The 25133-nt window shown below is 41.2% G+C and overlaps 2 protein-coding genes across 2 annotated transcripts in view; both read left to right on the top strand.

The window, feature by feature from the left end:
* Positions 1-25133, top strand: part of chchd4b (coiled-coil-helix-coiled-coil-helix domain containing 4b) — a 616826-nt gene that overhangs the window by 509696 nt on the left and 81997 nt on the right. The window lies entirely within an intron of this gene.
* LOC307141276 (keratin, type II cytoskeletal 8) lies at positions 17545-24835 on the top strand (the record flags this gene model as incomplete). The annotated part of the gene is made up of 9 exons (XM_079841335.1): positions 17545-17799; positions 20438-20646; positions 20748-20808; positions 21124-21219; positions 21434-21598; positions 21754-21879; positions 22172-22392; positions 22496-22539; positions 22649-24835. The coding sequence occupies 9 exons, from the start codon at positions 17545-17547 to the stop codon at positions 22891-22893; spliced, it is 1422 nt and encodes a 473-aa protein (XP_079697461.1). The 3' UTR covers positions 22894-24835.

Consider the following 25133-nt stretch of genomic DNA (forward strand, 5'->3'; position numbering starts at 1 on the left):
AAATGCGCTGTGCACATCAACAAGTCATATTGAGATGCATCACTTAAATCAGGAGGATAGAAAGCTGATCATCAGATATTCTGTTTACAGCCTTTTCTCCCTTCATTATTGAATTATTTCCGGTCAGGAGCTTAGTGGATGTCACATGTCTGAATAAAGATCTGCCTTGTGTTGATAAGGTCTGCAGAGCACAGACAAGCCATCTTGGTTTACAAATGAAGAGTCTAATGAAAAGTTAGCAGCCACAGCTGGCAGAGAGCTAGCAGATAGAGTTAGAGGAAAAAAGTGCAAAAAAGCAGGGAAATAGAGGGACAGTGAGTCACACTTCAGAGTGAAGGAATTTCACCACCCTGCCCCCTTTTACAACATGTGACCACCCCCACTCCTAAACTCTTTTTCGTTCTCTCTCACGCACAAACATGCATGCTTTATTTCTCATTTACAAGAATGCAATGTTTTAGGCTTATTACTTAACTATCAGGCTCAGATTTACATTCAATATGTAAATATAACAGCTTTTTTTTTCTCAGTCTTGTTTTAAATGCATCCGACTCAAAAAGGGTGGAATCGCATTTGTAGTTGAGTTGCACCCATTTCCAGATGCATGCAATGCAAACTGCATACACTTGGCTTGACGGGATGTAGCAGGAATGAAATAAATGTCCTTGGCAATCACATTAAACCTTTCATTACTCTTTTGTTTGTCTGTTTTTATTCATGTTTCCACCCAGTCATCCTCTGCTTTACCCACTCATTATCTGCAACATACTCAGGAAAGTGAAAATAAAAAAAGAATAATGGAAAGAACAAGGAAAGGAAAAGGAAAAAACTGGAATATATATATATATATATATATATATATATATATATATATATATATATAATTATATATTCCAGTTTCCCCTTATTGAAGGATTCAGCTTTTCCTTTCCTTGTTCTTTCCATTATTCTTTTTTTATTTTCACACACACACACACATATATTTATAATATATATATATATACACAGTATATAATCAATTTCAAATATATGCTGTTATTTTGAACTTTCTATTCATCAAAGAATCTTGACATTTCCACCAAAATATCAAGCAACATAACTGTTTTCAATATTGATAATAATCAGAAATGTTTCTTGAGCACCATATTTATGATTTCTGAAGAATCATGTGCACTCTAAAAAAAATATCTGTAAAAAATAAGGCACAAAGTAGGCCTACTATATTAATTTTAACTGTATTTATTTAAAATACAGGTGTTTTTCACAAAAAAATTTGGTAATTTGTGTTCTATGTTAAGGTTAACGGAAATGTCCATAAATTACTGGATAATGTCCTGGTAATTTTCTGCCAGTAGGCCCCTCTCCCTCTCCCTCTCTATCCCTCTCCCTCTCCCTCTCCCTCTCTCTCTTTTTTTTTTTTTTTAAATATATTTTACAGTGTGACACAGAAGACTAGAGTAATGACTATTGAAAATTCGGCTTTGCCATTACAAGAATACATTACACTTTTAAATAGCCTACATTAAAATAGAAAACATTTATTTTCAATTGTAATAATATTTCACAATATTAGTTTTTTCTGTAGCTTTAATCAGGTAAATGATGTCTTGGTGAGCCTAAGAGTCCCCCATCCCCCCAAAAAACTTTTTAACGGTGGTTTAAGTATAAGTGAGAACAATGAGAAAGTAAAGATGTAGTTCTCACATGACACAAGCAGTCAGACACAACATTGGAGACCTCAATGATTAATACGATAGAATATGATGACAACTCTTTGTAAAGGGAAAGTGTGGCATGATGAACAATGATAATGCTAATTATAGGTTAATCATTATCTCTGTTTGCATAAGACAAGATGCTGTAGTATGATAGCCTACTATTCATAAATGTGGACTCAGTAACATAATAGATACAACATTAAAAGTAAATCTTTTTTTTCAACATAGTATTAGATAAAAAAAGATTTTGCAACGTTAATTATATGTCACTGAGATTTTTACTTCATGAGTCATCTTGTTGACTAAAGCAAAGATAGAAGACTGTGAGATGTGTGATTGCTTCGGGTGAGGTAAAATATAATGATGGATTAGTGGAACAGACACACCCTGTGACATTTAAATGTATTTTCTCAGAAGATTAAGAAATAATTTTAGTATAATTCAGTTGGTGAGAAAGGGCAAAAGAGGGTGAAGCTACAGGAAAATGACGTCCTGACAACACTGATTTGCACCACAAGGGTGCACACAGACCAAAACCTTATCTCTTCTTCAAATCCATACAATTCTTATGTTGCGCTTGCAAAATATTTTTTGTTTATTCACTTACTTTTGAATGGCTGAATGCTTTTTGCCTACAGCACAGCGTAACATCTGCCTGAAATGGTTGTTTAGACCTTGCTAACCAGCAGCTAAACCTATTGGCCTAAACCAGAAGTCCTTCAACTGTCGATCTGCTGTTAGTGTTCTGTAGACAAAATGCAATTCCAAACTCAGCCACTAGGGAGTGCTAAACTCCGCCACAAACTGGGCAAACACAAAACAGACTTACCAGAATGTATTTAGTTTACCGCTAGCACATGTTTTTACTCCGCCTTTTCCCCCACTTCAGCTGTCAGAGAGTTTTTTTTGTCTCTCATGATTTACTAGCTCAAACCCTTTCGCATTTGTATTCATCTTCAGAGCTATATTAATTCTACATTTCACTATGCAGTCATCCAACATTAGCTTACATTTTCAGGTTGCTTGAAATTTCTCAATTTTTCTTTATTACTGTATTTCACTGTTTTGCAACTGTCCCCACTGTGGCATAGTGATACATGGATGTGGTAGGCTGTGTTAAAATTAGTCTTCTATTAGGCCTACACTTAGGCTATTAACACACCTCATTGTGTGATTTCAGTCCCTCTTACCTGAGTACTGTTTATATAGAACAACTCCCTCCTTCAGTTCAGCACCTTGTACTTACAAAGAAGGCTTTCTCCTGGTGAAACATTTATCCAAAAGCAAACAGATGTTATGCCTTCCTTCGCATAGCTGTCACTCATGAACCAATTGTTCCTTATCAGTACTGTCATAGATTTACCCCTCCATGGTGCCCCTAAAGTCAAAACCAGTTGTGTTTTTTTAAAGATCTGTTTTAACGATAGTCACCTGTTTTTGCCTTCAGGACACCACACCCTTTTTTTTTTTTGCATATTACAGGAATACAGGCATGAAGAGTAGGCTACACCACTGAATTACCAGAATTAGGCTATACTGCTGGAAATTCATGCCTCAAGCAAGCAACAATAGGTCACCATTGGTTAGCTGCTGGTTTGGGCTTGTTTGTGGTCATATTACACTCTAACTCGAACGAAAGTGAATGACACGCATTCCATCAGAATGAACATGAAGTGGTAGAAAGTCCTCAAGAAGAACTGTGTGTTTATTATTACTCTGTGTCTTGTCCATCCCCATTTTATTTAGTGTTATACTCTCCTTTGTGGTTTAGGAGTAGACTGAATTTACTAACAATTATTAATATAATTATATTATTCATCAATAATTAATATATTCTTGATAAATAATTCATCACTCTTCTCACTGAATCTCTTTTTTCATGTTTTGATTTGAATCATTTATTAGTTTTACAGGCCTTGTGTGTATTTGTTGAGAGGTGACTGAGGGTCTGACATGTCAGGACTGTAGTATTTACTTCTTTAGCCTGGTGTCTTCCAGAGAATAGATATGCAGTTATGTTGTACTTTGTTCATTGATTGTTTAATCATTAATTCCAGATTTTCCAGATAACCGTTTTAGTTTAGTACCAGTCAAAAGTTTTGAAACCGTACTATTTTGATTGTTTTTGAAAGAAGTCTCTTCTGCTCTCCAAGGCTGCATTTATGTTATTAAAAAAAACTGTAATATTGTGAAATACTATTAAAATGTAAAATAATTGATTTCTATTTGAATGTATTTTAAAATGTAATTTTACTGTAATTGCATCACTACCGCAGTCTTCAGTGTCACATGATCCTTCAGAAATCATTCTAATATGCAGATTTTTTTGGCAAGAAACATTTATGATTATTGTCAATGTTGAAAGCAGTTTTTTTTAGGATTCTTTGATGAATAGAAAGTTCAAAAGAACTGTATTTATCTGAAATAGAAAGCTTTGTAACATTTTTGTAACATACTACCGTTCAAAAGTTTTGGGTCGGTAATTATATTTATTTATTTATTTTTGGGAAAGAACTTAAAGAAATTAATCCATTTATTCAGCAAGGATCCATTAAATTGATCAAGTGACAGTATAGACATTTATAATGTTGCAAAAGCTTTTCAGATAAATGCTGTTCTTTTGAACTTTCTATTCATTAAATAATCTTGAAATACAACTGTTTTCAACATTGATAATAATAATAAATGTTTCTTAAGCAGCAAATCGGCATATTAGAATGATTTCTGAAGGATCATGTGACTCTAAAGACTGGAGTAATGATGCTGAAAATTCAGCTTTGAATCACAGAAATAAATTGCATTTTAAAATATATTAAAATAGAAAAAAGTTTTTTTTTTAAATTGTAAAAATATTTCACAATAATCCTTTTTTTTTCTGTATTTTGGATCAAATAAAGGCAGCCCTGGTGAGCAGAATAGACTTCTTTCAAAAACAAAATAGAACAGTTTCCAAACTTTTAACTGGTAGTGTATATCTAACTTTTTTATGGGCATATCTATTCAGCTTTGTCATCACAGGAATAAGTTCAATTTTAAATTAAAGCTGCGAGCAGCGATGACGGGCCCAAGCCGGTGGCATCGCCATCCCGGTGGCATCTTGCTTCATAGCAAGCTTGACATCAGCATCCGGGGGAATATAGGCTGCAGTTATAAGAGCTATAAGAGCTAACCTGAAGAGGGGCATCAAACAGGCCAAGCACTGCTACAAGCTAAAGATAGAGGGTCACTTTTCCAACTCTGACCCTCGACGCATGTGGCAGGGCATTCAGGCCATCAGTGACTACAAACCCCCCCACTCCACCCCCGCAGCCACTGATGTCAACTTCCTGAACGAGCTAAATTACTTTTATGCTCGCTTTGAAAGAGACAATAGAGAAACTGCAACCAAGCTCAAACCCTCAGATGACCACCCACCAATCACACTCTCCACCACAGATGTCTGCAAGGCACTGAGCCCGATCAGCGCGCACAAGGCTGCTGGACCAGACAACATCCCTGGTCGTGTTCTCAGGGCATGTGCGGAGCAGCTCGCTGGGGTTTTTACAGACATTTTCAACCTGTCTCTTGCCCAAGCAGCTGTACCATCATGCTTTAAACGCACTTCCATTGTGCCAGTGCTAAAACACTCTAGCCCGAGGTGCCCTAATGACTACCGCCCTGTAGCACTCGCACCCATCGTTATGAAGTGCTTTGAGCGGCTGGTCCTGGAACACCTAAAAGACTCTCTACCATCCACATTGGACTCACACCAGTTTGCCTACTGCAGCAATAGGAGCACAGAGGATGACGTTTCCATGGCACTGCACTCTGTGCTCACCTGGACAATAAAAACTCTTATGCACGCATGCTGTTTGTTGACTTCAGCTCAGCATTCAACACTGTCATCCCAACCAATTTAATAGCTAAACTTGGAGACCTGGGCATCAACACTTCAATGTGTAACTGGATTTTGGACTTCCTAACTGACAGACCCCAGAATGTTCGATCAGGACTCACCTGCTCCACATCCATCACTCTTAACACTGGTGTACCACAGGGCTGTGTGCTAAGCCCGTTTCTCTACTCCCTCTTCACCGCCGACTGCAAGCCTGTTTATGGATCTAATTCTATCGTCAAGTTTGCAGACGACACTACGGTGATTGGTCTCATCAGCAACAACGATGAGACTGCCTATAGGGAGGAGATCCAGCACCTGGCCACATGGTGCACCGAAAATAACCTGCTCCTCAACACCACCAAAACGAAGGAGCTCATCGTGGACTTCAGGAAGGAGTCAAGAGGCACACACGACACCATCCACATCAATGGAATGGCGGTTGAACGTGTCTCCAGTTTCAAGTTCCTGGGGATCCACATCTCGGCGGACATGTCGTGGACAACCAACACCTCCAGCCTGGTCTAGAAGGCTCACCAGCGCCTCTTCTTCCTGAGGACACTGAGGAAGAATCAGCTCTCCTCGGCCATCCTGGTGAACTTCTATCGCTGCGCAATAGAAAGCATCCTGACCAACTGTGTCGCAGTGTGGTATGGGAGCTGCTCTGTTGCGGAACGCAAGGCACTGCAGCGGGTGGTGAAAACTGCCCAGCGCATCACAGGGACTTCACTACCTGCCATCGAGCACATCCAGAGGAAACGCTGTCTGCATCGAGCTCGCAGCATCCTCAAGGACTCCTCTCACCCCGCCCACAGACTGTTTTCTCTCCTGCCCTCCTGCAGGCGTTTCAGGATCCACCGGACCAGGACCAGCAGACTAAAGAACAGTTTTTTCCCTAGAGCTGTCTCTTTACTGAACTCAAACCCCCGTTGATCCACTTCCCTCATATACTGCTAACTCTCCTACCTCACATCTGCCTTCACTTTGTTATTTGCACTATCGACTGTTTATTACAGTAACAACTGTTTACTTATGTATCTTGCACTACCATACCATAACTGTATTATGCTCATTTGCACTGCCGACTGTTATTTACAGTACCTACTGTTTACATTTGCATTTTGCACCGTACTTCTAACTGTAATATGCAACCACTTTCCACTGCACTTTCCACTGCACTTTTACACTTTTTTCGGATAGCTTCTGTCCATAAATTATTGCACTACCTTAATCCACTGCTATATTCCTCATCTTAGCCTAACATATCATTGTATACCTCTATCTGTAAAATTCTGTTTATAGTAATAGCCATCTGTATATTATATTATAATCATAGTACATATCCACCTGTAAACTCTGTTTATAGTAATAGCCATCTGTATATTTATTCACTGTACATATTCACCTGTAAATTCTGTTTATAGTAGTGCTGTCAGTTAAACGCGTTATTAACGACGTTAACGCAAACCTATTTTAACGGCGTCAATTTTTTTATCGCGAGATTAACGTTCTTTTTGGTCTAACAAACTTTGTAGTTTTTTCACATGCTGTTGCAACAACTAGTAACGTTAGAAAAACTACAACACCACTCCGGATGTAGCTAGACCGGAAACAAAACATCAGGCACGCTGCGGCTGCCCGCACTCGTTTGGGCCATTAAAAGATTAGACGTGGATGGCAAGCGTGAGACGCCGAAATGAGAAACGTATTAAGCCATTGTTTAACTCAGGGGTCTTCAACTAAAAGTGCTTGTCTTGAGCGCTGCTTTCTGCTCTGACACCAGACGCGAATGAAGCGTTTTGCGCGAGTGATTTAAGTCAATGCAAAGACGCAAATAGACATTCTGCGGCGCGGATTAAGCGGCGTGCATGTCGCGTCATTCGCGTCCGGTGTGAACGCACCATCAGTCTCTTCTTCACTGCATGCTTGACCGCGCGTCTGGGTCTGAACGTAGTAACTGAGCATTGCAACGTTAACTGTTTCATTACGTCAAAAGGCTTCGCGGTCCGGATTCGGACCGGAGTCCGCTAGTTGGCGACCCCTGGTTTAACTGCACTATAGGCGGAGTCCTAGTTTACCTTGCATGTGCACTTTGTAATTTTATTTTGTATCACCCTGTTTTGATCCCTTAGAAAGGGCTGTTGAAGGGGCTGTTTGTGCAACAAAGTATTTGTTTCACCCTTTTATTGATGGGCAGTGTTACATTGTGTGAGCGATTATTTGCTCCAAGTGAGAATGTTGGTGTGAAATCGAACACTAAAGTATGCCAATGTTGTTTTCAATAAAACAAACATTTGAACAAAGCAAGCCGATCCACTTTTCTATGTTGATAAGAGCATTAAAATAAGAAAAAATAATGGGACAAAAAGAAATCAAGGGACATTTAGAATAAATAAAAATGTGCGATTAATTGTGATTAATTGTGAGTTAACTATGACATTAATGCGATTAATCGCGATTAAATATTTTAATCGTTTGACAGCACTAGTTTATAGTAATAACCATCTCTCTATTTATAGATATATTTATATATATTCAGTACATATCCATGTCCTGCACTTATCTAATCTAATCTAATCAAATCTAATCATCTTATCTGTGCACGGCACGCAATAGGCATTTAAAACGGAGGGTATTTTAAAGTCACTCGAATATGCCACATTTACCGCAGTAGCTGGTGCCATTATGACCATAAGCCACACCCAGGATGTAATTTAAATATGTCATAGGATCTAATAGGTCACTTTCAAATATGTGCAGTTATCTTTTGCGGCTCAACATTTTGTGGATTGAAGGATTGAATTATCACCATCAAGAGAGAAAGTGACACACACACACACACACACACACACACACACACACACACACACACACACACACACACACACACACACACACACACACACATGGTGGGAGAGAGAGAGAGAGAGAGAGAGGACACCCCCCCCCCCCCCCCCCCCACACACACACACACAGAGCGAGGCTGAGAGAGTAAGGGGGAGGAGAAGGACAGACAGAGAGAGGCACAGTGAAATGCGGAATAAATATTTTAAAGAAACAAATATATTGATCTGATTGATCTGAAAAATAGTACATTCATTTTAAATTCATCCAGGTCAAATTACCGAACATACAATATTCATTTAATTTAAATCGAACGTCTCGGTTACGTATGTAACCCTCGTTTCCTGAAGGAGGGAACGGAGACGTACGCCGGAACTGACCAACGAATTGGGATCTGTTTTCAGAGACCGACCTACTTCGAGTAATTAAAAACGAGCCAATGAACATTGGCATGCGATCACGCATTCCACGCACCGCCCCGCGTCGTGGGTATAAATAAGGAAGTGGAAGTGCCGCATACCGTTTTCAACTGAGGAGCCGAGATAAGTGGCTCGGGCCTTCAGCTGAAGCACAGCACCTGGCGACGGGACGTACGTCTCCGTTCCCTCCTTCAGGGAACGAGGGTTACATACGTAACCGAGACGTTCCCTTTCAGTCGGTCACGTTCGACGTACGTCGGAACTGACCGACGAATTGGGATCCCTACCAACACGCCAGGATGCTGGCCCTTCCAGCGTCCTGCCCGAGCTTGCTGGACCACTCCTATGTTAGAGTGGGAGTCAGGGCTCCGGGCAGGGAAGGACAGTCACTGCTGTTCCTGCAAGACCCACTCAGTGTGACTATTGGATAACGCCTGGAAAGCGTGCCCGTCTCGGGAGATGGTACGCTGCGGAGCCACGTCCTTCAATGGAAGGAGAGGTGGAATACACATAAGGACTAACTTAACAGGGTAGTGCAACAAATGGCAGTCTCTGGAGTGGACCCAACCTGGTTCCAGGGGGGGGGAGAACACACCCAGAGACGACAGAGGAAGCTCTGTCGAGGGAAAGACACGGGGCTAGCCGGTAGGGTAGCTGGTACCGTGGAAAATACACATATGGGGTAGCCGTGAGGGGACCGCAACATATGGAACTCAGCCTACACACACGTTCCACAAGCATACGGGTGCAGGCCTGGCATCAGACGGCCGCCACGTCTGACACCGAAGGGGTGACGGAGGAACTCACAGGGTTAGCCGATTTTCAGGGAACACGACTGGAGCAGAATAGACGCACGTATCCGGCCCAGAGGGCGGGAGTGGCGTATGCAAGCCGACACTAGAACGGGCACTTAGCGCTGCTGGCCACTGGGGGCGAGAATGCGGAAAGATACCAGCTCTACACAGAGGCTATAAAATCTAGCGAACGTGTTAGGTGTCGCCCAGCCCGCAGCTCTACATATATCTGTCAGCGAGGCGCCTTGAGCCAACGCCCAGGAAGAAGCAACACTCCTTGTTGAGTGTGCTCGCAACCCGAACGGGCAAGGTACGTCTTGGGACTGGTAAGCCAAGACAATGGCATCCACTATCCAGTGGGCCAACCTCTGCTTGGAGACAGCCTTACCCTTCTGCTGGCCTCCGTAACAGACGAAGAGCTGCTGTGAGGATCTGAAGCTCTGAGTCCGGTCAACGTAAGCACGAAGAGCGCGGACGGGACATAACAAAGCTAGGGCTGGGTCTGCCTCCTCCGAAGGCAGCGCTTGCAGGTTCACCACCTGGTCCCGAAAGGGAGTGGTAGGAACCTTGGGCACGTATCCAGGCCGGGTCTCAGGACAACGTGAGAGTTGGCCGGCCCGAATTCTAGGCACGATTCGTCGACCGAGAGTGCATGCAGGTCCCCTACCCTCTTGATTGAAGCCAATGCAATCAGGAGAACTGTCTTCATGGACAGGATTTTTAGCTCAACAGACTGCAAAGGTTCAAATGGGGGACCCTGAAGTGCTCTGAGCACTAGGGCTAAGTCCCAAGAGGGTATCGAGGTAGAACGAGGAGGATTTAGTCTCCTCGCACCTCCGAGGAACCTGACGATTAAGTCGTGCTTACCTAAGGATTTACCGTCTACTGCATCGTGATACGCCGCTATTGCTGCGACGTATACTTTGAGGGTGGAGGGAGACAGCCTTCGATCCAGCCCATCCTGCAGGAAGGAAAGCACAACGTTAATCGAACACTTTCGGGGGTCTTCCCGGCGGGAAGAGCACCACTCGACGAACAGGTTCCACTTCAGAGAGTAGAGACGCCTCGTAGAGGGGGCTCTAGCTGAAGCGATGGTGTCTACCACTGCTTGTGGTAGGCCACCTAGAACCTCCGCGTCCCGTCTAGGGACCCGACATGGAGATTCCAGAGGTCTGGACGCGGGTGCCATAGAGTGCCCTGCCCCTGAGAAAGCAGGTCCTTCCTCAGGGGGATCGGCCAGGGAGGGGCTGTCGCGAGGAGTGTGAGTTCTGCGAACCAGGTCCGGTTGGGCCAGTAGGGCGCAACTAACAAGACCTGCTCCTCGTCCTCCCTGACCTTGCACAGAGTCTGTGCGAGAAGGCTCACTGGGGGAAACACATACTTGCGTAGGTCCCGGGGCCAGCTGTGCGCCAGTGCATCTATGCCTAAGGTACCTCCGGTCAGGGAGTAGTACCACTGGCAATGGGTCGAGTCCGGAGAAGCGAACAGGTCTACCTGTGCAACTCTGAAGTGGTCCCATATCAGCTGGACGCTCCGGGGGTGGAGTCGCTATTCGCCTGGAGGTGTCAACTGGCGAGAGAGCTCGTCGGCTGTCTGGTTCAGTGCACCTGGGATGTGAATGGCCTCACAAACTTCTGACTCCACAGGAGGAGATGGCGGGCGAGCCGGAGCATGCAACGGGTGCGTAGACCACCCTGACGGTTGATGTACGCAACGGCCGCAGTGCTGTCCGAACGGACTAGTACGTGCTTGCCCCGAAGCGGTTTCTTGAACCGGGCCAGGGCAAGACGTACCGCCAGTAACTCTAGGTAATTGATATGCCAACGCAGTTGGGGCCCCGTCCACAGACCCGAAACTGCGTGCCCGTTGTACGTGGCCCCCCAGCCCGTGGATGAGGCATCCGTGAAGACCACAGCATGCCTCGACACCTGTTCTAGGGACACTCCGGCCCGGAGAAACGAGGGGTCTGACCACGGACTGAAGGTTTGGCGACAGTAAGGAGTAACTGAGACCCGGTACTGACCGCTCTGCCACGCCCATCTCGGGACTCGGTCGTGCAACCAGCATTGAATCGGTCTCATATGAAGCAATCCGAGCCGCGTTACCGCGGCTGCAGATGCCATATGCCCCAGGAGCCTCTGAAATAATTTCAGTGGGACCACTGTCCTACCTTTGAACGTATGGACACAACCTCCCCTGGAGCAGCTCCTCTTCTCCCTGGGCTCCTTGCCCTTGCGCTTGCCTGCCGACTTAGCAGGCCCCGACACGGGTTGGGCGGCACCCTTACGACCGGCACCCTGCTTCTCCGATGGTGAAGGCTGCTGCTTGGGTTTAGCAGGGGTGGAGGCGGCCACAGGAGGACGCCCTCGGCGACGAGCAGGCGGAGGTGCAGCCGGCGACTGGGTGGAGGCAGCAACAGGTCGCCGGGGCAGGATGTTCTTAATGGCCTCTGTCTGCTTCTGTGCCACCGAGAACTGCTGGGCGAAGCTCTCGATGGTGTCGCCGAAGAGAGCTTCACTCCTCACACCTCAGGCCCTAAATATCTGATTTCCTGTTGGTCGGAGCTAATGACTGTAAATTAGAAAGTTGTCCAGCTCAAAGAGAACAATATATATAGAGTTTGGTGACTGTAGATAAAACTAACCCCCCCCCACTTTTGTCAAAAGATGAGCCCCTGAACCACGGCCGTTTTTAAGTCTTTGCCCATATCTACTGGATAGCATGCCTGATGTGTGTGTCGAGTTTCATGTAATTTGAAGCATTGTAAGAGTCTCAAAAGCATCGAAAAAGAAAATTATAGTTTGATGTGTTGCCATGGCAACACTATTTAGATCAAGAAGTGCTTACCAGGTTTACATCTGCTATGTTTTGACATCATACTGATGAAGTTTGAAGTAAATCGGGTAAAAATAAGATGATGATTTCAAAGCATTTTTGAAAATGACACACTTCCTGCCAGAGTACTGCATGGAATATTGCTGAAACGGGTGAAAAACATCCTACTGTGTCAGATACGGGTGTGGGTCGGGTCGGACAAGGGAGAACACGGGTCTAAACACGGGTTTTAAACAGTCACGTGCAAACGAATATAGGCCTATATATAAAAAAATATATGCATGTATATTGTAGATGTGTTCCTAAAAATATGCATATACAAAAATATGCCTTGCCTGTATTCCAAGTTGATAAAATAATTTCAAATCCATATCAGTTTATGTGTGGCCGCGCGGCGCGTGCGTGCCCTCACAGGAGAATCACAACCGCGCGTGCGATCTGCCCTGCACTCGTCGAGATGGATCATGAGGAGTTGAAGAAAAGATATAGCCGCATATGTGGAACTTCATCGCTGAGGAAGCACGCAGATAACTGTGGTAACAAACCAAGCACAAGCAGTTCTATCAAACAGTATTTGTGTTATGTTTCCTGAGTTTGGTCTCTTAATAACACTGTCTTAGTACATTAAAGGGTTAGTTCACCCAAAAATGAAAATTCTGTCATTAATTACTCACCCTCATGTCGTTGGACACCCGTAAGTCCTCCGTTCATATTCGGAACACAAATGGAGATATTTTAGTTGAAAGCTGATGGCTGAGAAAGGCTTCAATCAGGCCTCCATTGGCATTCAGTACATTGACACTTCCAAGATCCATGAAAGGCACTTAAAACGTCGTTACAAAGTCTATCTCACCACAGTGGCTCTACAATAATCTTACGATGCGACGACAATAGTTTTTGTGCGCAAAAAAAAATCTAAATAACACCTTTATCCAACTTGTTCTCGACTTCCGTGTATGCCTCCACGACGCATGCGCGAGAATATGACGCAGATCCGGCGTTCGGACATATGACCCAGAAGCGATTTGTTTACGAGCAGAGGAAGACGCGCGTGTCTAAGCTGTTGGATTCTACATTGATCGTGCTTTAGGTCTCGGCGTAGTGCTCAAAATGGGGCTTAAGTGTGTATTTCATGGATTCCCGAACACCGGCGCTACGTCATATTCTCGCGCATGCGTCGTGGAGGCATACACGGAAGTCGAGAACAAGTTGGATAAAGGTGTTATTTTGATTTTTTTTTGCGCACAAAACTATTGTCGTCGCATTGTATGATTATTGTAGAGCCACTGTGGTGAGATAGACTTTGTAACGACGTTTTAAGTGCCTTTCATGGATCTTGGAAGTGTCAATGTACTGAATGCCAATGGAGGCCTGTGTGAAGCCTTTCTCAGCCATCAGCTTTCAACTAAAATATCTTCATTTGTGTTCCGAATATGAACGGAGGTCTTACGGGTGTCCAACGACATGAGGGTGATTAATTAATGACAGAATTTTCATTTTTGGGTGAACTAACCCTTTAAGCCACGTTAAGTGTTTTTTTATAATGGTTTTCTATGGGAGGAAAATGTTTAACGTGTAATTATACTCGTTGCGTTCATATTCTGGGCTCATCTGATTTTTTTGTACATAGTATACGTTATTAGTATTATGTTTACTGAATTTGGTCTCTTAATAACAGTACATTAAGCCACCTCCCGGCAGAAGTTGTCCTTGTGTTAATGGCAAGGTTAGTATGCTGGCAATAAACATTTTTGTTAGTGTGTCTATAATGTGATATGCTAAACTGATTTTATTGCGGGTGCGGGTCGGGTGTCGGTTCTATTTTAAGCGGGTCGTGTCGGGTGCGGATTTTATTTAGTGCTGTTGTCGGAAAACGCGTCGGGTGCGGGTTTAAGCACTGCGGTTACGGGCGGGTGCGGGTTTTCAAAATCGGACCCGTGCAGGACTCTGCTTCCTGCTGCCAGTTGCTGGCACTATAACTTTGACTCACAATAGTGATACCCATGTGATCGGCCTCTTAAAATAAACACACAGCTGAAGTTTAATCCAAATCAGTCAATGTTTGCAGAATTTATAACACACTTCCTGTTTCACTTTTCTCGCCATAAATTTGTCTCCTCGCCACGGCCAAACCGTTCGAGATATCAAAAATCAGCTTGCGATTTAGCATCCTCAATGCCTTGACATCATGCTGACCGAATTTGGCAATGATTGAAACAACGGCCTAGGAGGAGTATGTTAAATTCCATGTCCGAACAACCCATAATAGCTCACTTCCTGTTGGGCTGACGCATAACTTAGAGCACGAAAGTTGTTCGGCCAGATGAGCTCCAAATGTGTACCAAGTTTCATACATGTACGTGCAAGTGTGTTTGATATATGGACCAAGTTTTCAGACTCCACTTAAGGGGGCGCTGTCGAGCCCCCCGCCACGCCTGGATACCAGCTTTGGTCCGGCCCTGATGGCCGCAGATTCCGATGTGTGTGCAAAGTTTCAAGAGTTTTCGAGCATGATAAGGGCCCCAAAAGTGCCCGTGAACTAAACTAAATTGTCCTTAGAAGAACAATAGGGTTCTGCGCCCTTTCAGGGCTTGGGCTCTAAATATATTCAAATAGAAAACAGGTATTTTAAATTAATATTACACAATATCACTCAATCTTACCGAGATCCACTTTTGATCAATATAGCTAGCTATATACGTATTGTCTGTGTATATCAAGTTTTCTCTCCTTTTTCCCCCTCCATTTTGTCAACTTGGCAGTTAGTCCCTGCTGGAATGCATAGCCTTATCTATAGTTGTGCTGCAAATTACTTGCAATATTCCTGTAAAATGCAATATTTGTTAAATAATTTCTCATTTTGTGTATCATATGTCTAGACTGGCACGCCTTATCGCATACAGTATACAAATTGTTTGAGTTCAGCTTGAGTTCCTCTTCAGAGTCTGTCTGACCATAGAAGAGAATCCTTGCTTGCAAAAGTAACTGCCGTTGCACTTTTATATCTAATCTTACAAACGATCGCCACGGCGTCAGTCTAAACTGAAAGTGCCCAATGTTAATAGTTTTCTGATGTCACAACAAGCTCACAAACACTGTACCAAGGCTGTCATTTTTCTCTCACCTATTTTTTTAATCAACTGCCTTTAGTCTGCATTAACCTGCATTAGCAGAGGAGAACTGAATTTTGTCTTCAATGGCATGTGACCTTCATGAAAAAGGGGAACAAAAGATACCACAACATTTTTATGACAAAAGTACATAGACCTCTCCCATATAAATCACTCAGCAACATGAACATGATACGCCTACATAATGAATATCAAATATTGTCTTAAAATGCCATAACTTATTTTGGTTACCCTTTATTTTTATGGTGCCCTTTATACATTCAGTTGACTTTAAATAAAGTTTACTTATCAGCTACTCTCATTCGAGGATTAGTTGACTTGTTAGGGATTATGGTTAGAATAATGGGTTCGGGTTAGTAGAAAAATTTGACATATAATTCTAAAGTTACTTATAGTCATTAGGGGGACCATCGAAATAAAGCGTTACCCTTGTCTAGACTTGTGTTTCTTGTATTATTGCACCTCTTAGGGAAGCTCTCATGTTTAAAGGGAGAGTCCATCCACTAATAACTCTGTCATCATTTACTCACCCTCATGTTGTTGCAAATGCATGTTAATGCATTTCTTTCTTCTGCTGAACACAAAAGATGATATTTTAAAGAATGCTGCACAAACAGTTTCAGTTCCCATTAACATTCATTATATTATTTTTACATATGATGGAAGTCTAAGAAACCAAAACTCCTTGGTTATCATCGATCATCAAAATACCTTCTTTTATGTTTGGCAGACGACAAAAGGTCAAACAGGTTTGGAATGACATGAGGGTGAATAAATGATGACAGACTTTTCATTTTTTGGGTGGACGCTCCCTTTAATAGGCGCTATTATCTAGGGACTGTAATCATGTCTTTCCTCTTGATTCATAATTTATAGATCTAGAAAAAAAATCTTAAAGCTTTTTCCCATATTACATTCTTAATAACATTTATATGAATATGAGTCATTCCATTAGGTATTCAATTTAAATTGAATTCTGTGATAAATCTTTATGGAACAATAAAATCTTTATATTGTTCTTAAATGCTGGTAATTCAAATATTTCAAACAGGTAGTACATTTGTGTTTATATTAATATTAAGTTTTTCTTTTTTATTTATTATTAAATTGTTTTGTAGTATATATGGCGTGTAGGCCACAGTGAAAGGATTGGCTGCAAAAGGATGACTGTAACTTAGTCAGAAATACCCTCACCAGGTGAAAGTCTTGGGCTGTTATCTCTACAACAAATTGGATGGATCAGCATAAAAACCTTTTGCCTTCGGAAAAGTACAACAACCAACCAACCAATGGAGTGTTTGAATGGAGGAGGCTACGAGGGGAAATCAGACTTGTTTTTGAGTTTAAAGGGTAATTGTTTTTGCATTGGTAGATAGTGGGGACAGGCTCAAGTCAGCAATTAATTATTCATCCCAGGAGGGTGCACATAGAACTAAAGTTGTCAAATATCATACATGAACACTCATATACTGATATTTTTGGCTGGTTTTGGCTTTGTTTTCTCTGATTGGCTGACCCTGGAATCTACTGTTTCTGTGCCCTCATGTCAATTAAGGATGCAAAGTGAAAGTAGATTTGCTTCATGGTATCTTAGCTTAGGTATCTTACGTTCAGATAAAAAGTAATAAAAGTAATTATGTACTGTAAGTTTTTGAGTATTCTAAGCTTTTCCCCTTTGCTCAGGGATCTAAGTGAAGCAGTTAATGTATAACATTATGATTGTCCTTTTGACGTTGAACCCCATAACTCTCTGTACACATCTTGAAAAATGTTTCTTGACCAATAATCTGGCATTGAGCCACTCCCTGCACTACATATAAGAGTCTGAGGGCACGTCTGCCATCCCACCACTCCAACCCCTCAACTCTCTATCCTCTCCAACCCGGACTGCTGTGTTGTGCAGAGATGCTGAACACAAAGAAAACCGTGATGACTTTCAGCAGTCAATCCTTAACAAGTGTGAGCAGAAACAGGCGGACCCCCCTCGGCCGTTCAGGGATGATTTCGAGGGCAGGTTGGGGCTCCACTCCAGTTCTCTACACTCCAATTACAGCTGTAAAGGTCAATGAACGTCTTCTGGCACCTCTGCAACTGGATATTGACCCGGACATCCATTTCATTAGGAATCAGGAGAAAGAGCAAATCAAGACGCTCAATAACCGATTTGCTTCATTCATTGATAAGGTAAACTACTTCCTTCTTCATCTTGTCTTCATTTCAATCTTTTGTGTGAACCTTTAATATTTTCACATCTAGCCAAATGCATGTGTGTGTGTGTGGTTCATATGCTTGTATGAGGAAGTGATGTGATTGTGATAATACATCAGTAACAGCAGGGGCGCAACTACCCAGTGCCAGAGGGGTATGCAGCAACAATTTTGGCGCCCCCCCAATAACAAATAGTTATAAAAATAACAAACATAAAAATAAACATTCGTTTGAAATTAATTAAAGAGGAAATTATGAGTTAAGCAATATCATACGAGCAAGAGTGCTATTTTCCAGAGCCTATATCAGCACAATTGCAAAATGCGATATTAATTTTATTCAACAGCTCAATAAACAACAAGTTGTCATTTTTTTACAGTTTTTCTCTATTTTTCCAACAAAAATAGATTCAAACAAAGAATAGGTTTCGTTCTCGAATAATTCACCGTTTTTGAACAGTTGATTAGAACAAATTAGTTGAATGATTCTAGAATCCACTCACGCCGCCAAATATACTGGCAGTTTATAGTTTCATAGGCCTGAAATAATTTCATATTTCTATAATTAAAATATTATATTTAGAACATAAATCTAAAAATCTCATTACATTATTTAGGCAATTGTAATTACAGTGTAAGTGGATTTTGTTGATACTGATTTAATTTAATTCTATAACAGCCATAGTGTATCGTGGTAAATACACTCTAAAAAAAAGGCTCGTAATCGGGGAACCTTTTTTAGTGCTATATAGCACCAATTTTGGTGCTTCAGTGGTTCTTCAGCGGTTCTTCAGAGGTGCTATATAGCACCTTAGTCAAAGAACCGGTGAAGAACCTCTGAAGAACCGCTGAAGAACCTCTGAAGAACCACTGAAGCACCAAAATTGGTGCTATATAGCACTAAAAAAGGTTCCCCTATGATTACGAGCCAAGAACCATTTTTGGTGCAATATAGAACCTTTTTTTTTTTTAGAGTGTAGTGTAATGACTTAAAAAGATGGTCAACAATATGTAACTTTACTTTATAAGAGGTGTGCCCTAAAAAGTAAGCATGCAATTTTGAGAACACAAAGAGCACATTCTTTAGTCTTTTTGGATACTTCAAACACAAGTTTGCACTGCCTGTTTGGTTTACCTGTTTAGCCTACACGTTAAAAGCGTGCATTTTGTCAGACTCATAGCGCGCGTCCTTGATGTGATTTACCATATAAGCGCGCGTTCTTAACATGCGCTCTGGGGTCACGGAAAACCCGCGTCGGTTTTCTTAAATAGCAAATCACGCGTCGAGGACGTGCGCTTTGATATAAAAACCCGCATCGGAAATGCGCGTTTTCCTTGACCCCAAAGTGCACCTTATAAGAAGGCGAGTGGGCGCATGTTTTGCTGTTAGATTACACGCTTTTGACAGTGCGCAATCAGACGCCTGCCCAAGCGTATATGAACACTTTGGCTTGCCGCCGGCGCACCCACTCGCGATATTCCATTATTATCCAAATTCTATTATCGAATCTTATGACTCATAATTTCTGTATTTCCTCAATACTATATAACATTTTAGAGGGCTCCTACTCTAGCCTGTTAGTCCTCTAAAATGTTATATAATATTGAGGAAATAAAGAAATTATTTAGAAACGCACAACAGCAGCTACATATAGAAAAGACCACTTTTTTTCATACCATCGTTTTGGCGCCCCCAATGTGCTGCGCCGCATATAGCGCATAGGCCTACCCACTTTTTGCGCCACTGAGAACAGTAGGTCCAGTCATATCAGTGTCATATTTTAGCTGACTTACCTGAAGGGGCAATGTCCATTATCTGCCATAAACACACCTTTGTCAGGTTTTTTTTCTTTTCGGGCAATATCAGTTTACTATCGGGCACAACGGCCGCTCCCTTATACATACCTTTATTGAAAACACACACACACACACACACACACACACACCTATCTGTGCACACAACTGTCTGTGAACTCACGTAATCTGTCCAATAAAGGACAGAGATACATTTGCACTTTGGCTTCATTTAAAAATTAATTTGAAACTCTGCAGGACTATGGCAGATTTGAATTAATTAAAACGTAGCCTAAATTATATAAAAAATTTTTTTTTTAAAATAGTGACCAGTTCCAGTATCTAAATATACCCATATGCGTAGATCTTAGTCAAAATAATGGGATATTTATTTTTTTAACAATAAATACAACAAGGCTGTACAATGCAGTGTGTTCAATGGATTTTACTGTTGTTTAACGTTACAATTGTTCAGTTGAAGAAACATCTTTCCAAAAACACGTTTAGTAGATAGAAACTCCATAAAAGAGTTTTGAAAGTAATAGGATATGAAAATTTAAATTTGTATCTAGTTTCATGCCATTGTAATGACTAAGTTTATCACTCACAGCCTTGTTTTAAATAACTGATTTGTGTTAAATTCAACATATGCTGACTAAGGTTTATACAAATTTGAATCTAAAATCTTGAAAAAAGTTTGAAAAAAAAACAACCTATTTTCAATTATTTGTCAATGCATGGGTTATATTTTTATCAAAAAACAAACAAACAAACTGTATAATCTCTCTCTCTTTTTTCACTCTCTTCTTGTCTTTCCCCAGGTGTGCTTCCTGGAACAGCAGAACAAGATGCTGGCGACCAAGTGGAGTCTCCTACAGGAACAGACCAGCCCCCAATCCAACATTGATACTAGCTTTAAGACCTTCATTGCTAGTCTACAGAGAGAGCTGGATGGTCTAGGTAATGAGAAGCTGCGTCTGGAGTCTGGCCTGCGGGACATGTTCGGCTGGGTAGAAGACTTCAAGAGCAAGTGAGAACACTGGAAACGTCTGCACGAATTTTGCGTGTTTGTACATTAAAGTGTTTAAGGAAGTTCCAAACAAACTTTTACTTTTGAACATTTCTCCTCAGGTACGAAGATGAAATTGGCAAACGGATTGATTCTGACAATAAATTTGTGCTGTTTAAAAAGGTTAGCACAATATAAGTGCACACAGATCAAATACTTTTACCCCTGGTTTCATAGAGAAGGCTTAAGCTATTCCCAGACTAAAATGCATGTTTGAGCTGTTTTAACACTGCACTGTCAGTGCCATTGTTTTGTCTCAAAACACACCAGTAATGTTTTTTCTTGGGCAAGTTTATGAAAGCTATAAATGCCCTAATAATCAAACTAAGGGTCTAAGCCCTGTCTGTCAAACTGGGCCTTAAAACTTGACAACTAATTATAATGATCATAATTCTATTATTAGAAATATATTTTGTACTGTGTTTATGTTTATGTTAGGATGCTGATGATGCATACCTGAATAAAGCGGTGCTGGAAAGTCAATTGGATGGCCTAACTAAGGAGATCAACTTCCTTTGGCAGCATTACGAGATGGTACCAATCACTCTCTTCCCATTTCCAATAAATCCTTTCCTACAGTCCCATATTCACTTTGCAGATAGAATGTATTAAGTGAACTGATAGTAAAAAAATTACTTATAAGAGCTTATAACACTTATGGAGAGTCAGAAATGTAGACCTTCAAAAATGGACGTAAATGGAGGATTCAAAATGAGTGTTTTCAGTAATTCTTGTTCAATGTTTATAGGAACTGCTTGAGCTCAAGACTCAGATCAAGGACATGTCAGTTGTTGTAGAGATGGACAACAGCAGAAACCTGAACATGGACGCCATTGTGGCTGAAGTTCGTGCTCATTATGAGGACATTGCCAATCGCACCCGTGGTGAAGCAGAGTGCTGGTACAAACAAAAGGTGGCTTAACTTTCTTGCATTGTGTGTGTGTGTGGATGTCACAAATAAAACATTTTTAAACATGCTTATTGTATTGCATTGTAATATATGAGCTTTTCTAAATATGCTCTAATTATTTTGTATGTGTCTGTACATGAATGCTCATAAAATGTAAGTATGAAGAAATGCAGTGGACGGCAACAAAACATGGGGATGACCTTAAAAGCACAAAGGCTGAAATTGCGGAGTACAAACGAAGAATTGCACGCATACACTCTGAGATGGAACTTCTTCAGGGGCAGGTAAGAACTCAATCCTGGGTCAACTGTCAAAAAAAAAGAAAAAAAAAGGGGGGGGGGGGTATGGGTTGGGGGTAATACTTTAAAATGTCAGTAAACAATGCGCAGCACACTTTGAGCTTGGTTATTTTTGGTGACATTTGATAAGAATAAAGCAAGCATTCTCTCACTAAAGCTAGGTTAAGTGTATTATATGTGAGGTAATCTCAGATGATCTCAATTAATCCCAGTTGATCTTAAGTTTTATATGTCAGAGTGTGGGAAGAATGTAATCTTTTGTCTGCTCTTATTTTAGAATTCAAACCACAAGCAGCAGACCAAAGAGGCAGAAGAACGTGGAGAAAAAGCTGTGAAAGATGCACAACTCCGTCGGCAGGAGCTGGAAGCAGCTCTTCTGAGAGATAAACAGGATATGGCTCGACAGGTGCGCCAATACCAATCACTGATGAACATCAAAATGGCTCTGGACATTGAGATCGCAACCTATCGGAAACTCCTGGAAGGAGAAGAGAGCAGGTGGGTGCAGCTTGAGACACCAGTGCTTGTTTAATTCTATCGAACTTTAAGAGTAGTGAATCACAATGGACTCCGTCATGTACCTTTGTGTGTTCCTTCACAGAATGCGTAGTTCATTCCAGACTTCCTCCGTTTCTAAACCAAACCGTGAGTTTCTTTAGGCACACAAAGCATGTCTTTTTATATACATGTTTTAGAAGTATTTCACATCGGCTAGAGGCTGCATTTGATCCCCTTTTTTGTCCTTTTTTCTTAGCGTTGAACTACGACTTTGAAAGCAGCCACCTCTCATCCCAAAGTCCTGGGAAAGATGTTCATAACGCAGGCTTTGTTGAGAAGGAAGTCATGATTGCTAAGGGTGACAGCACTCGCAGCTTCAGCAGCAGCAGTGCCACCTTTACCACCTTCATCACCAGTGAGGCTGGGTTCGGACTTTCAGCTATAGAGGGTGTGCAAGTGATGGATATGTCTGCAATCAAACTAGAGGAGGATGTTTTTTAATGACAGAAGAACAGATAAAAGGATTGTCTTGTGTACAGGGCCCAGTATCAGATTTGTATAGGTTGGCCTACACCCCCTCCCCTGGGCTCTATTAGCATGATCTAAATGAATTACAGTTGTGTAGTATATTTTATTGGCCCTACGACAAACTCATATATTTTCTTATTTCTATTTCGTTTTATTTCTAAAACTAAAAATGACCTTATGTCTGTCACTGTGAGCACAATAAAAGTAGGAGAAACATAATTTGTGCACTTTTATGTTTACTAATGAGGCCTATATTCAAGTAAAGTGAATGCAGCAAAAAATTAAATACGTTTTCAACCTTGAGTTTTGAAGTCTTTATGCTTTCTTTTAGGCTGTGTGATCTAAAAGGCCTAACACAGATGCGGCAGAAATAGACCTTTTGTTTCTGCTTGAAGGTGATCGTGATTTCACCAGGTATGTTCCTGGATCGACATGTTTGTTGATCCTGGAAGAACATTCCAATCAACCAATCAGATTTGAGGGACAGTTTATGTCAATTTAGGCTTACAACCAGGGTTAGGTGTTTCTACATCAGTGTTATTCACCTATCATTTCCCCTTTTGGTTTTAGTGATAAATCATGGGCAGGGCTCGACATTAACGCTTGTCCGGGACAAGTGGATTTTTTGAAGGGGCAAGTGAAAGAGAATTTTACTTGCCCGATTGACAAGTAGCCTGATAAAACGTCATTAACAAAAAAATAACTAGGGAATCACCCAAATGCAAGAATGATTCTGCATTCATTACTGTAAGTGGCGATTGACAGTGGATGATAATATATAATGTATAATGAACTGAGGATAACTAACGTTGCACTGTTGACGCTCGCGCAGCTCGAGGAGAAAGCGAAACAAATGTGCACCGCTCACACAGCGAAACTCAGTTAACACACTGCCGTAAAAATGTAGAAATGTGGAGTTGTGGAGAGTGCTGTTTTCCTGAATAACATCACGACTGAAAATGACGACATCACGACCAAAAACAATTATTTACATTAAGTCACTTACATTTTAGATGCAATATTGAGTGTTTTTGTTCTATTTCAGCAGCGAAAATAGTTCCAAAAGATCACAGCAGAACGAGTGTCACAGCAACAGCGTGTTAGTGAATGATTCAGCGTTTTGAATGAATCGATAGAATCAAAGATTCAATGAACTATTCGTAAACGACTGCCTCATTCTTGAATGAATCAGTGTTTGAACGAATCGACTCAATGACTCACTCATTCAGACGGTCACCTGCTGCCACCTACTGGTGGTTTAGTTTCATCTTTCCAACATTTCTTATTTGTATATTCAAAAAATATTTAAAACAATCTCATAACATTATTTAATGCAGTTGTAATTTTTCAGTGTAAATTATTTAATTTGACTGGTAACAGCCAGTGTCTTCTTCTAATTTAATTTATTGATCCAATTTAAGAATATAAAAGGAAATCTGAATCATAGCCTATATTTAATAAGATTAGGGGAAAAATGCCCTTTATAAAAGGTACAAATATCACAAATATGCATATGTCAAAGCTGATTGAACACTGGTGAGAATATTGCTTCAGAATACATTTTATGTACAACACACAAACATTTTGTTTTTTCTTTTTTCGGACAAGCACATTTTTTACTCGGACAAGTGGATGACAGATTTAATTGTTCGAAAGACAAGCACATGAACATGCTTAATGTCGAGCCCTGATGGGTAGAGTTAATTTTAGGGGTATTGGTTTACGGCTAAATGTTCAGACAGGAATGTTGTTCCAGGATCAACAAAATATGTTACTTTGCAAAACCATGGTGACACTGCATGACACTCAGTAATGAAGTAGAATAGAAATGAGGTGGTCAAGATTGTAGCCATCACTTCAGGTGAATTCTTTACAGTGATGCAACGTAATAAAACAACTTTTTTTTTGTGCGTTCACATTTCTGCTGTCCAGCATTTTACTTTTAATTTGCCTGTTTGAAGGTGAACATTGATGGCACTTCCATTATTAACCAACAGGATGGGTTGTGCACAGAAAATAACCAATAGTTTTCACCTTTAAAAAGTTTCCCAAGTATATTTAGAAACTTTATTTTTGTACACAAGCGACTATTGGCAAATGCAGCAACAAATAATGCTACCAAAAATGAGTAGGAGGGAAAAAAGAGGAAAAGACCCAATCAAATGACAAGAACATTTAAAATACAACTAAAGAGAGAGCGAGAGAATGCTGGT

The sequence above is a fragment of the Gobio gobio genome (assembly GCF_949357685.1).
Source record: "Gobio gobio genome assembly, chromosome: 17".
NCBI lineage: Eukaryota > Metazoa > Chordata > Actinopteri > Cypriniformes > Gobionidae > Gobio > Gobio gobio.